General features: G+C 43.8%; 1 protein-coding gene across 4 annotated transcripts in view; it reads left to right on the forward strand.

Annotated features, from left to right (window-relative positions):
• Nucleotides 1-14,160, forward strand: part of EML1 (EMAP like 1) — a 200,070-nt gene that overhangs the window by 167,664 nt on the left and 18,246 nt on the right. For all 4 annotated transcript variants that reach the window (XM_073349634.1, XM_073349633.1, XM_073349636.1 and 1 more), the window contains exons 13-15: nt 6,812-6,966; nt 9,438-9,563; nt 9,872-10,003. In XM_073349634.1, the coding sequence (XP_073205735.1) occupies nt 6,812-6,966; nt 9,438-9,563; nt 9,872-10,003 (413 nt within the window). The remainder of the gene's footprint in view (nt 1-6,811; nt 6,967-9,437; nt 9,564-9,871; nt 10,004-14,160) is intronic.

Genomic DNA, 14,160 nt, shown 5'->3' on the forward strand with positions numbered 1-14,160 from the left:
GGGTGAAGCTCAGGGTGCAGGAAGGGGGTAGCTAGAGGCTGTGTGAGGGCAGGGGGGTAGCTCAGAGTGCAGGGAGGGTAACTAGGGGCTGTGTGCAGGCAGAGTGAAGCTCAGGGTGCAGGGAGGGGGTAGCTAGGGGCTGTGTGAGGGCAGCGGGTAGCTCAGGATGCAGGGAGGGGGTAGCTATGGGCTGTGTGAGGGCAGCGGGTAGCTCAGGGTGCAGGGAGGGGGTAGCTATGGGCTGTGTGAGGGCAGCGGGTAGCTCAGGGTGCAGGGAGGGGGTAGCTGGGGCTGTGTGAGGGCAGCGGGTAGCTCAGGGTGCAGGGAGGGGGTATCTATGGGCTGTGTGAGGGCAGCGGGTAGCTCAGGGTGCGGGAAGGGGGTAGCTAGGGGCTGTGTGAGGGCAGCAGGTAGCTCAGGGTGCAGGGAGGGGGTAGCTAGGGGCTGTGTGAGGGCAGTGGGTAGCTCAGTGTGCAGGCAGAGGGTAGCTAGGGGCTGTGTGCAGGCATGGAAGTAGCTCAGAGTGCAGGGAGGGGTAGCTAGGGGCCACTGGGAGTTGTGGGCGGCTGTGCCTGTGGCTGGTCAACGTAAACAAAATGTCTCGTGGCCTGCCAGCAGATTACCCTGACTGGCCATGTGCAGGCAGCAGGTTGCCCACCAGTGGTGTAACGGCACCCCCTAGGTCTGTACTAGGGTAGAACAATCATATTTCTTATCCTTTTCCTGTGGGACATTTCTGTACTGGTCAGTTACTTTGAAGTAACTCCCTTTCTGTTACTCTGGTAAAGCACTCATCTGTCCTGGTCTTGATAGCTTCCTTATTTGCTTATGCCAAAACTTACTTCAGTGAATGCAATGGGTTATGGGATACATAGCATAAGTGAAGCAGGATATATAAAAAGCATAGGCCAATTTAGGCTATATACCTGCTATTATATTACTATTTTGTGCTTAATATATACTGATCTATGTATGGTGTCGAAAATATATATTGGTAATGAGTTATATAGATATATATGCTAGTCCGTACATTAGTCAACAGTGTCAAAAGATGCTCTCCCCATTCTTGGTCAGGGGGATCCCATTTCCCCACAGCAGTCCTCCTCCCTGAAACAGCATCCCATGATCAAGGAAGCCAAAGCCCTCTCATCTGCACAATACATTCATTTCTAGGATGTGTGTCCCCCTGCCTGGGCCCTTACCCTCAAGTGGGAGGATGGATGAGAACACCACCTGTGCGCCTTAACTCTCGTTCCCAGAGCCCTCTAGTCACTGCTGATCTGCTCAGGGTCATACCTGGGAGTATCATTAGTACTCTTGTGGATAAGCAGCATGGGATAGCAGGTCAGAGGGATGGATGAGCCTCAGCAACCTTTCCAAGACATCTCAGATGCTGGTTCCAGGCAGGCAGTGCACATCCTGAGACATCTGGTCAGATTGGCAGATGGACACCTCCATCCCCCTCAAAAGGAAGCCCACGATCATCACCACTCTACGCCTCCTCATGTTGGGTGTGGTGGCTGTGAGGCTCTGAGCACTGGTGCAGGTGTCTCCTATTCTTCAGCCCTTGGAATCTGCTCCTTTCCTCCTGTTGCCAGTACAGCATACCAGTTCTTGACCTCGATGGTCTGGGGATCTGTGTAGGAGGTGGGACACTGTCTGCTGCCAAGGTGGCCAGCAATTAGTCTCCTCTCTGCAGAACAGCCAGTTCTCCTTCCTTCTCTGGTGCTGCTGTAGTCTTTTCTACTTAGGTAGCATACTCCATCCCAGATGTCTCCATGTGCATCCTGCTGATGAAGTCCTTGTGCGCCCTGATGCTACGCAGACACACATCCTCCTGGAACTCTCCTACCTGCTTTCTGAGGGACTCTACCACCAGACATCTCTCAACTGAGTGGTTCCACCCTGCCTGGCTTTCTTCAGCAGGCACATGGAGGCCACATTCCCCGAAAATCAAGACCAGGACCTGGGTAGCAGCTTCAAGGATCAGGATGCCTATCTGGCCAGGTGCAGGCAGAGGAAAGCTAGAAGTGGTGTTGGCAATGATTTATTTTCCTCCCATTAGGGGTTATTCCTGGTAGATTGCCCTCAAGTTAAGGGGAACCCCCCAAAAACCCTACCTCCGTGCCTTGCTCCACTGGAGAACTCAGCTGGCTAACTGTCTTAGTCTCCCAGCTGTCTTCATCTCACACACAGCTGGAATGGGTGACTCATGCCTCTCTCACTTAGGTGCCCCTAATCAATGGCCTATTCAAAAAAAACTACACTGCTTTCATTTCAAAGAGCCCTGCTAGAAACCAGGCGTTAACCCACCTAGCTGTACAGCAATCTAGCCCAGACAATCAGTGGTATTCCATCTTGACCACAGAAGGTATCTTTGATTCATGGTAGGCATAATGCACTACAAGTAAAAGGTACTGCTTTTTGACCTATCCTAAGCCCCAACAGTGGGTATCAAATGCATTGCAGTAGTTGCAGCTCATTTGCACCATTCAGGCATCCAAGTATTTCCTTACTTGAATGACTGGCTGGTCTGGGGAAGAACAAGGTCTCATGTTCAAGATAGGATCCTAATCATCAGACATCAAATACTCACTGACAACACCATTGTTATGTTTTATCTGAACAGAGGTCTGGTCTACACTTAGATTCTACATCTCTCAGAGGTGTGAAAAATCCACACCCTTGAGAGATGTAGTTATACCAACCTAACCCACAGTTTAGATAGTGCTAGGTCAACAGAAGAATTCTCCTGTCAACCTAGCTACTGCCTCTTTGGGAGGTGGATTACTATGTCGATGGGAGAATCGCTCCTGTCAGCGTAGGTAGTATCTACACTGAAGTGCAGTGCGGTGGTGCTGCTGTCGCATTTTAAGTGTAGGCAAGCCCAGAGAAGGATGAATTAATTGTGCCAAGAAACAATCCGTCTGTGGAACCTTTACATAAAGAACAATATCTTATTAAAGACCTTTCACCTCCCAGGGGTGAGGAATACTATTGCAGATTCCCTCAGCAGGAACTTGGTAGACCATCACAAGTGGTCAATACACAAGGACATTCTGTATCAGATTATCCATCAGTGGTGTTATCTGGTAGTAGACCTCTTTGTGACCAACCTGAACAAGTGCAGTACATTCTGCTCCAGAGCAGTCACAGTCCACGTTCTTTGACAGACTCCTTCCTTTTCTATTGGTCAGGTCTTCTAATGTACATATTTCCTCCTGTCTCTGTCACCCTGTGGGGGGGGACCAGAAGCTAAAAAGAGACAAAGTGACTTTAATCCTTAATCCTTAGAGCTGCAGACTGACCAAGACACTATTTGTGCACTGTCCTATATCAACTATCAGTTCAGCCTGCCATATTTCTACCTCTGGTCAAGGACCTTCTGTTTAAGGAATCAAGGTAACTTGCTGCACTCCAACCTATAGTCACGTCACCTCATTTGCATGAATGATCTTTGGTTGAGCAAGGAGGAGAGAGTTGGCTCCCAAAATGTCCAAGCCATTTTGGTGTGCAGCAGAATGAAAAAGGTTCTCAGCCTGGGCTGAGTACCACCAATTGTCACCAAGTAGAGTGAAAATTAGACATATTTTAGACTACCTGCTGCAGTTGAAATTGTGTGATCTCTCCTTCAGCTCTGTAAGGGTATATTTAGCCTCCATCTCCACATTCACCAGTAGAAGGGCTTTCTGGTTTTTTGCATCCCTTGGAGTCTGGATTTTTAAAAGGCCTCATTCATATGTACCCTCCTGTTTTGATCCTGTATTCTCTTGGGACCTGAATTTTGATTTGTCCTGTTTAATGATATCCCCCTTCAAGCTCTTAGCACCAACTTTGTTATCTTTGTTACTAATAAAGACAGTGTTTCTAGGAGCAATTAGATCTGCAAGACGGGTATCAGAGCTCCAGGCATTATTAGTTTATGCCTAATATAGTATCCACCTTTATTGGACCTTTCATCTTCAAGGATTTTTGCCAAAACTTCGGTCTAGCAAAGCTGAAGAAAGGCTTCATACTTTGGATGTACGGAGGACTCTACCCTTTTATGTGGACTGCACAAAGTCTTTTAGGTTGTCTCCTAGATTCTTTGTAACCTTCACTGAAAGGATTATGGGCATCCAGTTACAGATCAGTGCATATTTCTCTGGATTTCTGACTGTATCAAAATCTGTTATAATCCAGCAAAGGTTGCTCCTCCTCTGAGAATAACAGCCCATTCCACTAGGGCTCACTTCACTTCATCAGCCTTTCTGGGTAACATCCTGTTAACGGACATCAGCAAGGCAGCAACGTGATTGTCAGTAAATACCTTTTCTAGACACAATGCTATCACTCAAGCTTCCTGGAATTATGTCAGTTTCGGCAAGTCAGTGTTGAAGTCTCTTTTCAAATTTCTGAAGTTACACCACCTATAAAGGAACTGCTGGTGAGTCACCTATAGTAGAAAATATACATACACAATCACTCAAAAGAGGGGAAAACGGTTACTTATCTGTACAGTAACTGTTGTTGTTCTTCGAGATGTTTTGTGCACATATGCATTCCACAGCCCTCCCATCATCCCTGCTACTTTGGGCATTAGTTAGATGGTGGGTGTGAAGGAATGTAGAGGAAGGCAGCAGTTACACTCTTTTATGCTTTCGACTTTGAGCATCAAGGGAGCAGGGGCACATGCGCCCCCTCGTGTTACTGCTGGCAAAAGTCTCTGATGTGCGTGCATTGGGCTCACATACACCTCTAGTGCACAACACATCTCAAAGAACAATAGTTACTGTAAGGTAAGTAACAGTTTTTTAAAGGTGTTGCTGTGAAATTTTAGGCAAAAATTACTACATTTTTAACAAGGATAAACTTGACTTCTCTGGGGGCCTCTGCCAAAGTCTAATCACACAGAATTTGATTTTCTGTTCCCAGGTTTTAGCAACTGTATGTTTGGCAGTCGTAGCACCCAACTGAAATGTAATGTGCTTTCTGTAGTCAAGTGTTAAATTGCAGAGCCCTAGATGAAAATAAAAACAAACTTCTATGCAGAGTGTTATGGATACTACTGACAAATAGGAGAAGTGGCAGAAAAAGTTATTTTATTTAATCAAAATAACTGCAAGCTACAGTATGAACACTGTAGGTCTAGTTTCCTTGTGGTGATCACATGTACTACTGAAGTTATGCCTGTGTATTGATAGGAGAGCAGGTCCCTTAAAAATTAACAAAAAACCTTTGACAGATTATTTGAAGTGTCACAATAACAGTCGGCTTGAAAAAGTTCCAGTGCTTTTATAATAGAACTGTTAGAACAACTAAAAATGACAATATGCTGCTGCTCTATTTATTAATTTGAATCTACAGTTTTAACAAAAAAACACCACCTCCATCAATTTCATTCTCTAATAAAATGTGAGAGTTAAACGGAGTGGCTCAGATTTTTAAGAAAACAATTGTGGATAGCTTCATGGTCCCTCACTAATTCTCTGTTTTTGTGATTTCTATAAAGAAAAGCCATTGTCTTAGGCTTCAGGCAGCAGCATTTACATGAAGACAAACAGCAAAAATACCCTAAGGATATTTACTGTTGGGGGGTAATGGGGTTAGGAGACTCCCCCAAAAGGGTCTACCGGCAAAGGGAGATGGGATATGGTCATAGGCACCTCTGTTCCATCTCCCAAGATACTGAAAATCAGCTCTGTAGGGGAGGAAGTGTTGGTGAAATCCTCAGGCAAGGTAGTATGAACTGAAATCCCAATGATCTACTCTTGTAGAGCGTTGCCCACCTGAGTGCTGTTGGTCATCCCATCTCTGCTTCTACTTCTGTTCCTCACAGGCAGTTTGTACTGCTGTTGGGGAAGACAGAGGAAATAGTATTGTAGGTCAGCTCCTTTCTCTCTCTTCTCTTTCCTCAGATCCCCACCAATCATACCACAAAGCAAGAGATTTGACACCCATCCACTCCAAATGGAGTTAGACGGTCTGGGCTAGGAACTACACAGCTGTTTCCTCTCCCTTCCTCCCAGCTATCTTTTTGTGTGGTTGGAAAGGGAGCAGGGGTAAACAGGTCGGTGGGCAGCAGCCAGTGGCTTTGCAGAGCAGTGCAGTGCTCAGGAGATCAGTTTGAGTTCATGTTCGTTGGCCCACTAGTTTCTCCTATGGCCGGCAGTATTCTTCTTCCCCCACAGACAATTTTAAATCTTTTTTGGGTGGTGGGAGGAGATGGTAGTAGCAGGGGGAATACTTGCCCTTGGAAAGACTGCCTCACCTGGCCAATTCTTTTGGAGACAGGCACAGGTGTTCTTTTCTTCCCCATCTCTGTGCTGAAGATTTTCTGACTTTTGCTGCTGTTTGAAGGCAAGTATTGCTTCCACCTGCTTGTAATATCCTAAGTTGAAGGCTTTCCCCCCCCTAGAAACAGGAAACAGAAAAGAATGTTGTGATCCAAACAAATTCAATTTATCTGCAGTTAAAATAAAAATGATTAAAAAACAAACAAACAATATCAGTTTCTTAACTTATATTGGCCTCTCACTTTTTTAAGAAGTAAGGATTGCTTAAAAAAAAGTTGGTTGGAAAATGCAAGTTTCAATAATGGAATTGTTAATATTTTCTCCTTGTTGTTCACAATCATTGTGATTCTCAGTTGCAAGTAAAACCTGTAAGTCAATGTAGTTGGGTTTATGCCACTAAGAGATTTACTCTTCGAGCTATGACACATATAACCATTGACTATAACTCCAGACTTGAGGGTGCAGTGAAAAATAAAGTAAAAATGATCCAATGAAATAAATATTTCAGTAATAACCTCTTTTCTCCATATGTCTAGGTACAAATAGAATAAGCTATGCACTTCAAGGAGCCCATGAGGGTGGTATTTTTGCACTTTGTATGCTGCGAGATGGTACACTGGTATCAGGAGGTGGAAAAGACAGAAAATTAATATCTTGGAATGGGAATTATCAAAAACTTCACAAGACTGAGGTGATATTACTGATCTTTAAATTTTACTTATTACTTTAAGTGGAAAATTAAAAAGAACTTTCTTATGAACGGTGCTCCCTAAATCAGTACTCTTGTTTAGGACTCCTCATTCTGTGGCAGTCCCAGTCAAATCAATAAACAGAATATGATTCTTATCATTAAAATGATACATTAACTGATTTGTTAAAGAACCTTTTTTAATTTAATACATCCATTAGTTGGTAGGAAAGCTCCTAATGAAATTTTGCTTATATTAATTCTGCCCTTCTTTGTCAAATTATTAATAGTGACAGGCATTTTTTAATTTCAGGTTATTACAGTGCTTGGCAATAGTAAATACTACACTACTTTCACACTTTTTATTTTCCAAAACCATGATGGTGGTGATGATGGTTTTTATCACTTTCCTTGCTTGGTCTTAGTCCAGCGGTGAATTTTAACATTGTTTAACAAAAATTTCTTCAGCCATCATGTAGGAATTTGCAAATTCAAACTTTATATGGGAATAGTCCCAGTGAGTACATTTGTTACATCTGAAAAAGCAAACAAAGTTATGTGACCCTTTAGACATTGTGTAGAAAGCATGATCAAAGGAAAACTGTATATTCTGGTGGGTGAACTATACAGTAACGCCTCACTTAACATTGTAGTTATGTTCCTGAAAAATGAGATTTTAAGCGAAATGATGTTAAGCAAATCCAATTTCCCCATAAGAATTAATGTAAATGGGGGGGTTAGGTTCCAGGGAAATTTTTTTCACCAGACAAAAGACTATATTATATATATATATATACACACACACACACACACAGTATAAGTTTTAAACAAACAATTTAATACTGGTACACAGTGATGACGATTGTGAATTTTGGTTGAGGTGGTGAAGTTGAGGTGGGATATTTCGCAGGGGATGCCTTACTGCTAAATGATGAACCAGCAATTGGCTGAGCCCTCAAGCCCTCATTGTTGTTAATGTAGCCTCACACTCTACAAGGCAGCGTGAATGGAGGGAGGGGAGACAGCATGGCAGACAGAGACACACACTGTGTGTATGAGAGAGAGATGCACATTGCCTCTTTAAGTTCGCTGACCTCACTCTTAAGTACACTGCCTTTTTAAGTTAATCAGCAAGCTGGGACGGCAGCTGCTGCCAGGAAGCTCCCTCCATCCTGAGCCCTGTCGTGTGTCCCCCCTACTCTATGGAAGGTGGGGTAAGCGAGGTGCAGGAGCAGGGGGGAGGGGGCCACCCTGACATTAGCCCTCCCCCCCAGCTCAGCAATCAGGAGGCTCTGGAGAGCAGCTCCAAGGCAGAGGGCAAGAGCAGCACATGGCAGTGGGGGGAGGGACAGCTGAACTGCTGGCAATTGATAGCCTGCTGGGCGGCTGCCACACAGGGAACTTAGGGGAACGGGGAGCTGATGGGGGGGCTGCCAGTCCAAGCTTTGTTCCAAGTCCCCACCAGCTAGGTGCAATGGGCTGCTCTTTTTGCAAGCAGTGGACAAAGCAGGCGGCTGCCAAATGACGTTATAAGGGAGCATTGCACAACTTTAAACAAGCATGTTCCCTAATTGATCAGCAATGTAACAACGAAACAACGTTAACCGGGACGACTTTAAGTGAGGAGTTACTGTACTAGATACTGTAGAGGCATTGCACATGCATTGGCAACTTGGGTAGTGTGTCAGTTTTCTAAATCAAGTAAGAACACCAGCTGTTGGGCTTTCCCTGTCTTTGACCACTGAAAATGGTCAGACTTCCTGCTCAGTTATTCTCAGTCAGTCCCCCCCATAATGTTTTTTTTTATAATGACTTATTATTAAATCACTTATTCTACTCACATTTTCCACACTGTTGAGTTCTACGCACCTGATTGCACTGGCGTCTTCTAGGAAGCTGAAAGTTGGGTGCAATTAAAGGAGTGTACACTTACAGAAGCAATAGATGCTATACAGAACTTATGCAGAACCTGTCAGTACCTCCAAGAACAGCTTAGTGATTTTTAATTTCTTTAAAAAAGAAAAGGATTTTGTATACAAAAAGACTTGATCCAATATTAATGTTTCATAGTTTATAAAATGTGGCTGAATTAACTGCTATAAGAAACATAACGTTTTCATTTGCTGACTTACTTGGTTTTAGTTGTGCAGATTTTTTGTCCCATTAGTGTAGATGCCTTTTTGTGTAATGTTATATAAATTACCATAGCTTTGTTGAAGTCAGTGGAGCTATGACAATTTGCACCAGCTGAGTATCTGCCCTATGGTGTCCTATATTATTTTATATTAAATTGTATAGCCCTGTATTTGACAACACTCAGAGCTGTGTGACTGCTTTAAAAAAATCTATTTGTAAGGCTATATATCTTGAAATAAATACTTTAAAAAAAAAACAAATTAACACTTGAGAAACCATTTTGTACCATCTGAGTCCATTTATCCATTTACCAGTCCATTTATCTATTATGATCACAGATTCCAGAGCAGTTTGGTCCGATAAGAACAGTAGCAGAAGGGAAAGGTGATGTTGTATTGATAGGCACTACTAGGAACTTTGTTCTGCAAGGCACTCTATCAGGAGACTTTTTTCCAATTACCCAGGTGAGCTGTTTCCTTGCAAACTAATAAAAAGCATTAATGTTTTAAAAGTTGTAAGTGCAATAACAGAACTTGTCTAATGTTAGGAAAATACAGAACTATTTAATTAATTTACTAGCACAGTGACTTCAGCAATAAAGAATCTGATAAAATTAGTACATATCCAAACTGAGCAGAATTTCTGAAGGCTTATTTATACAGTAAGCTAATTTTAATCATGTTAATTGGGAAAGAATTAAACTTCATTAAAGGTTCATTAACTTGGATGTTATTGTCCATCATCTGAAGAAACTTTGTTTGTATTTGTATAGGGTCACACTGATGAGCTATGGGGACTAGCTATCCATCCCTCTAAACCTCAGTTTTTCACTTGTGGACATGACAAACACATTACCCTCTGGGATGCTACCAGTCATCGTCCTGTCTGGAACAAAATTATAGAGGTATATACTATTAAGCTCACACTCTTCTCTTTCATGGAATAAAGGTTTTCAAATAAGTTAATTTTTTAAAAAATGTTTTTGTTAGATTATAATGGGAGGGGAAGAATCAGTGAGATAGTATATAATTTAACTTTTTGAAAATGTTTGTATAATTCTAAAACCTGTAGCAGTGTTAAGCCAAATATTCTAAACCACTGACCCTTTCTCTAACCCAAAGCTAACTTGGCTGCTGTATAATACAAAAAGTATACTGTGCTTTAGGCACTTATTTTATTCAGAAGAAAGTCACAAAACTGAAACTGGCAGACATTTGGCCTTTTATCATTTTTGAGAAGTGGCAGATGTACACAGCCTAAATAATTACTTGTCTATATGGAGCAGCAATGCACACTATGGGGGTGTGATTTCTAAAGCTCACTGACGTGTTGCACATTACTTGGTCTGTGTAGACCCTGCTACGTAATGCTAAGTGCACTAAAGAATGTTTAGTACACAGCAGCAGGACCTACACAGATCAGTTAATGCCACAACATGTTAGTGCACTTTAGAAATCACACCCCTATAGCACACATTACCCCATTGTGTAGACAAGCCCTAAGTCTTCAGGCTCATTTCTACCCTCCTCCCCTCTCTGGTATGCAACTTTTGTTATATGGATATTGAGGGAGTATATTAATGCAAGGTCTAAATTTCTTACTTGTACATATAAGTTAGGTCACCTAATTCTGCATTTGGGAACTCATATTAGTTATGTTATAATGTATCTGTTTTTGAGCACTTAAAAGAAGAAATAGGTACTGATTTAGTCCTTTTTTAATGCCTGGTATAGCTTGTTTCCTTTTCAACTATCTAGATAGATATCACTAAAGGGAGGTTAGTGCTGTTTATAGGACACAAGCTAAAGATTCTGCTCCTCAGCTATGGAAACCCACCAGTAGTCTGTATTTATAATCCTCTTTTTACAGTAAACAGTGAGTAGATTCTTCATATGAGCCATATAATGTCATGTGGTGACTTAAGCTACTTCTCAATTTTCTCTGCTTGCCCTCTTTCACAGGTCAGGGCAACTACACTTGCATTCCCCCTCCACGATCCACCTAGGGCACCCACTTAAAGATTACTGGATCCCAGCTGTCACCTCTCTTGGGCAGAGACCCATGTCTCTCTGCATTCTGACCGGGGTGGTAAGGCTGCACAGCTTTCTGATTTACACTGTGATATTCCCAGCAAGCCAGACGGCCTAAAAGGCCAGCATCTGCTCTTTGCTTTCTCTCCGAAGACTATGAACAAAGCAATTGCCAGCAGTTATAAATTACCACACAGTCCTTTATAAATGAGCACATTTATTCTGAAGGTGAAAGCATTACAGAAAAAAACATGTTAAAAACAATAAAAGAACCTACACACATGCTAAAAAGCTTACCAGAGATTACCCCAACTCCAGCCTTGGGCTCTGGGAGTTGTCAGTCCCTCAAAACCTACAACTGGGTTTTCCCTGTGATTACAAGTTCATAACTGTCTTAGATTCAGAACTATAACAAAGGCAGGTAAAGAAGCTGTTTCTTTATACAGCTTGGAGCCTTTGATCTTGGTCTTTGGTGACCGGTAAACAGCAGACAAAGACCCTCCCCTCAGAGTGTAGCTTCAATGTGCTAGGTGTTTGCATAAATGGAGTTGGGTAATTTGCATTAACCTCTCCCTAGGGTATCCCAGGAAATCCACTTAACAGTTATTGTCCCAAAAGTCCATTTTGGCTGCAAAATTTTCAGTATGTCCTTTGAACTCCCAGCCCTCACATCACATCTTCCCCCAAAGGTTATATACTATCCCATTCCAGGACCACACGAATACGTAACCTTAAGACACTAAGGTTTTTTAGTGACATGGCAGGAAATGGCCATATCTGTAACACCTTCCATAAAGGGGAAAAGTTCAACAGTAACATATAAAGTAAATTAAAAAAATCTGGCATGGATTCTCCATCAGCCACCCAAGCTCTCAAGTGAAAACTACCCCATTAACAAAGAGCTGGTCTACACTACACAGGTCAATATACGGCAGCTTATGGTGACTTAATTATGTCAGTGTCTACACTACAGCCTTCCTCACACCGATGTAAGGCCTGGTCTACACTGGGGGGGAGATTGATCTAAGTTACACAACTTCAGTTATTCACGTAGCTGAAGTCGACATATTTACATCTACTTACCGTGGTGTCTTCACTGCGGTTAGTCTAGCGCTGGTGCTCTCCCGTCGACTCTGCCTGCTCCTCTTGCCCTGGTGGAGTACCGGAGTTGACAGGAGAGCGCTCGGCGGATGCGATAAATCGACCCCCGCTGGATTGATTGTGGCCCCTCGATCCAGCAGGTAATGTAGACAAGCCCTAAGAGCCCTACTTCACCGACATAATAACTCCACCTCCATGAGAGACATAAGGCTTATGTTGTGTAGTTAGGGCAATGCAGTATCCCTTACATCATCAGGATGTAAAATTGACAAGAAAGCCAGGCAGCTAGAGCCCAGCTGCCCCCAGCTCTCCTGGCTATCTGGGCGGCTGGACCCCCCCTCCCAGCTGGGAACTGTGGCAAGAAGCCCCAGTGGCTTCAGAGATCGCTCCCGGGGGCAAGAAGCCCCAGGCTGCTTCCCCCGGCTCCCAAAGAGGTACGGGGAGGGGAGAAGCCCTGAGTGGCTTCCCTTGCTCCCGACGGAAAATGGGGAGCAGAGGGGAGGGTCAGCCCACCAGGAGCCTGCAAGCCTGTGGGGCAGCTGGATTCCTGGCAGGGAGCTGCCAGTGGAGCTGAGAGACTGGGCTTTCAGCTCCCCACACTGGCCTTCTTAGATCGGTGGAAGCGCTCCTGGTAAGGGCGCGCACCACTGACTCTAAGAGGGTAGTGTGGACATGCACAACTGCAGTAATTACTGCGGTGGCTGTAAGCTGACTTAATAACAGCTCGACTTACATTTCTGGTATAGACATACCCAAAAGCCCTTGAACATCTGTAACAAGTGTTAAAAGTGGTACTTTGAATACAGATTCTGTGCTTCCCTGGACCTGCAGCCTACATGTATTGGCTCTAGTCATCCTGTCCATGGACTTACTTTAGATTCAGAGCCTTTGCTTCCTTAATTATGATGAATTAGTGATTTCTGTCTGTTGCTTCTGTACTGCATCAGCCATTCTTCAATTACACTGCACTAGATCTGTTCAAGTTTGCTAATGTGCTTTAGAATCATAGAATCATAGAATATCAGGGTTGGAAGGGACCCCAGAAGGTCATCTAGTCCAACCCCCTGCTTGAAGCAGGACCAATTCCCAGTTAAATCATCCCAGCCAGGGCTTTGTCAAGCCTGACCTTAAAAACCTCTAAGGAAGGAGATTCTACCACCTCCCTAGGTAACGCATTCCAGTGTTTCACCACCCTCTTAGTGAAAAAGTTTTTCCTAATATCCAATCTAAACCTCCCCCACTGCAACTTGAGACCATTACTCCTCGTTCTGTCATCTGCAACCATTGAGAACAGTCTAGAGCCATCCTCTTTGGAACCCCCTTTCAGGTAGTTGAAAGCAGCTATCAAATCCCCCCTCATTCTTCTCTTCTGCAGGCTAAACAATCCCAGCTCCCTCAGCCTCTCCTCATAACTCATGTGTTCCAGTCCCCTAATCATTTTTGTTGCCCTTCGCTGGACTCTCTCCAATTTATCCACATCCTTCTTGAAGTGTGGGGCCCAAAACTGGACACAGTACTCCAGATGAGGCCTCACCAATGTCGAATAGAGGGGAACGATCACGTCCCTCGATCTGCTCGCTATGCCCCTACTTATACATCCCAAAATGCCATTGGCCTTCTTGGCAACAAGGGCACACTGCTGACTCATATCCAGCTTCTCGTCCACTGTCACCCCTAGGTCCTTTTCCGCAGAACTGCTGCCTAGCCATTCGGTCCCTAGTCTGTAGCTGTGCATTGGGTTCTTCCGTCCTAAGTGCAGGACCCTGCACTCATCCTTATTGAACCTCATCAGATTCCTTTTGGCCCAATCTTCCAATTTGTCTAGGTCCTTCTGTATCCTATCCCTCCCCTCCAGCGTATCTACCACTCCTCCCAGTTTAGTATCATCCGCAAATTTGCTGAGAGTGCAATCCACACCATCCTCCAGATC

This window comes from Lepidochelys kempii, chromosome 6, assembly GCF_965140265.1.
Source record: "Lepidochelys kempii isolate rLepKem1 chromosome 6, rLepKem1.hap2, whole genome shotgun sequence".
Taxonomy (NCBI): Eukaryota; Metazoa; Chordata; order Testudines; family Cheloniidae; genus Lepidochelys; species Lepidochelys kempii.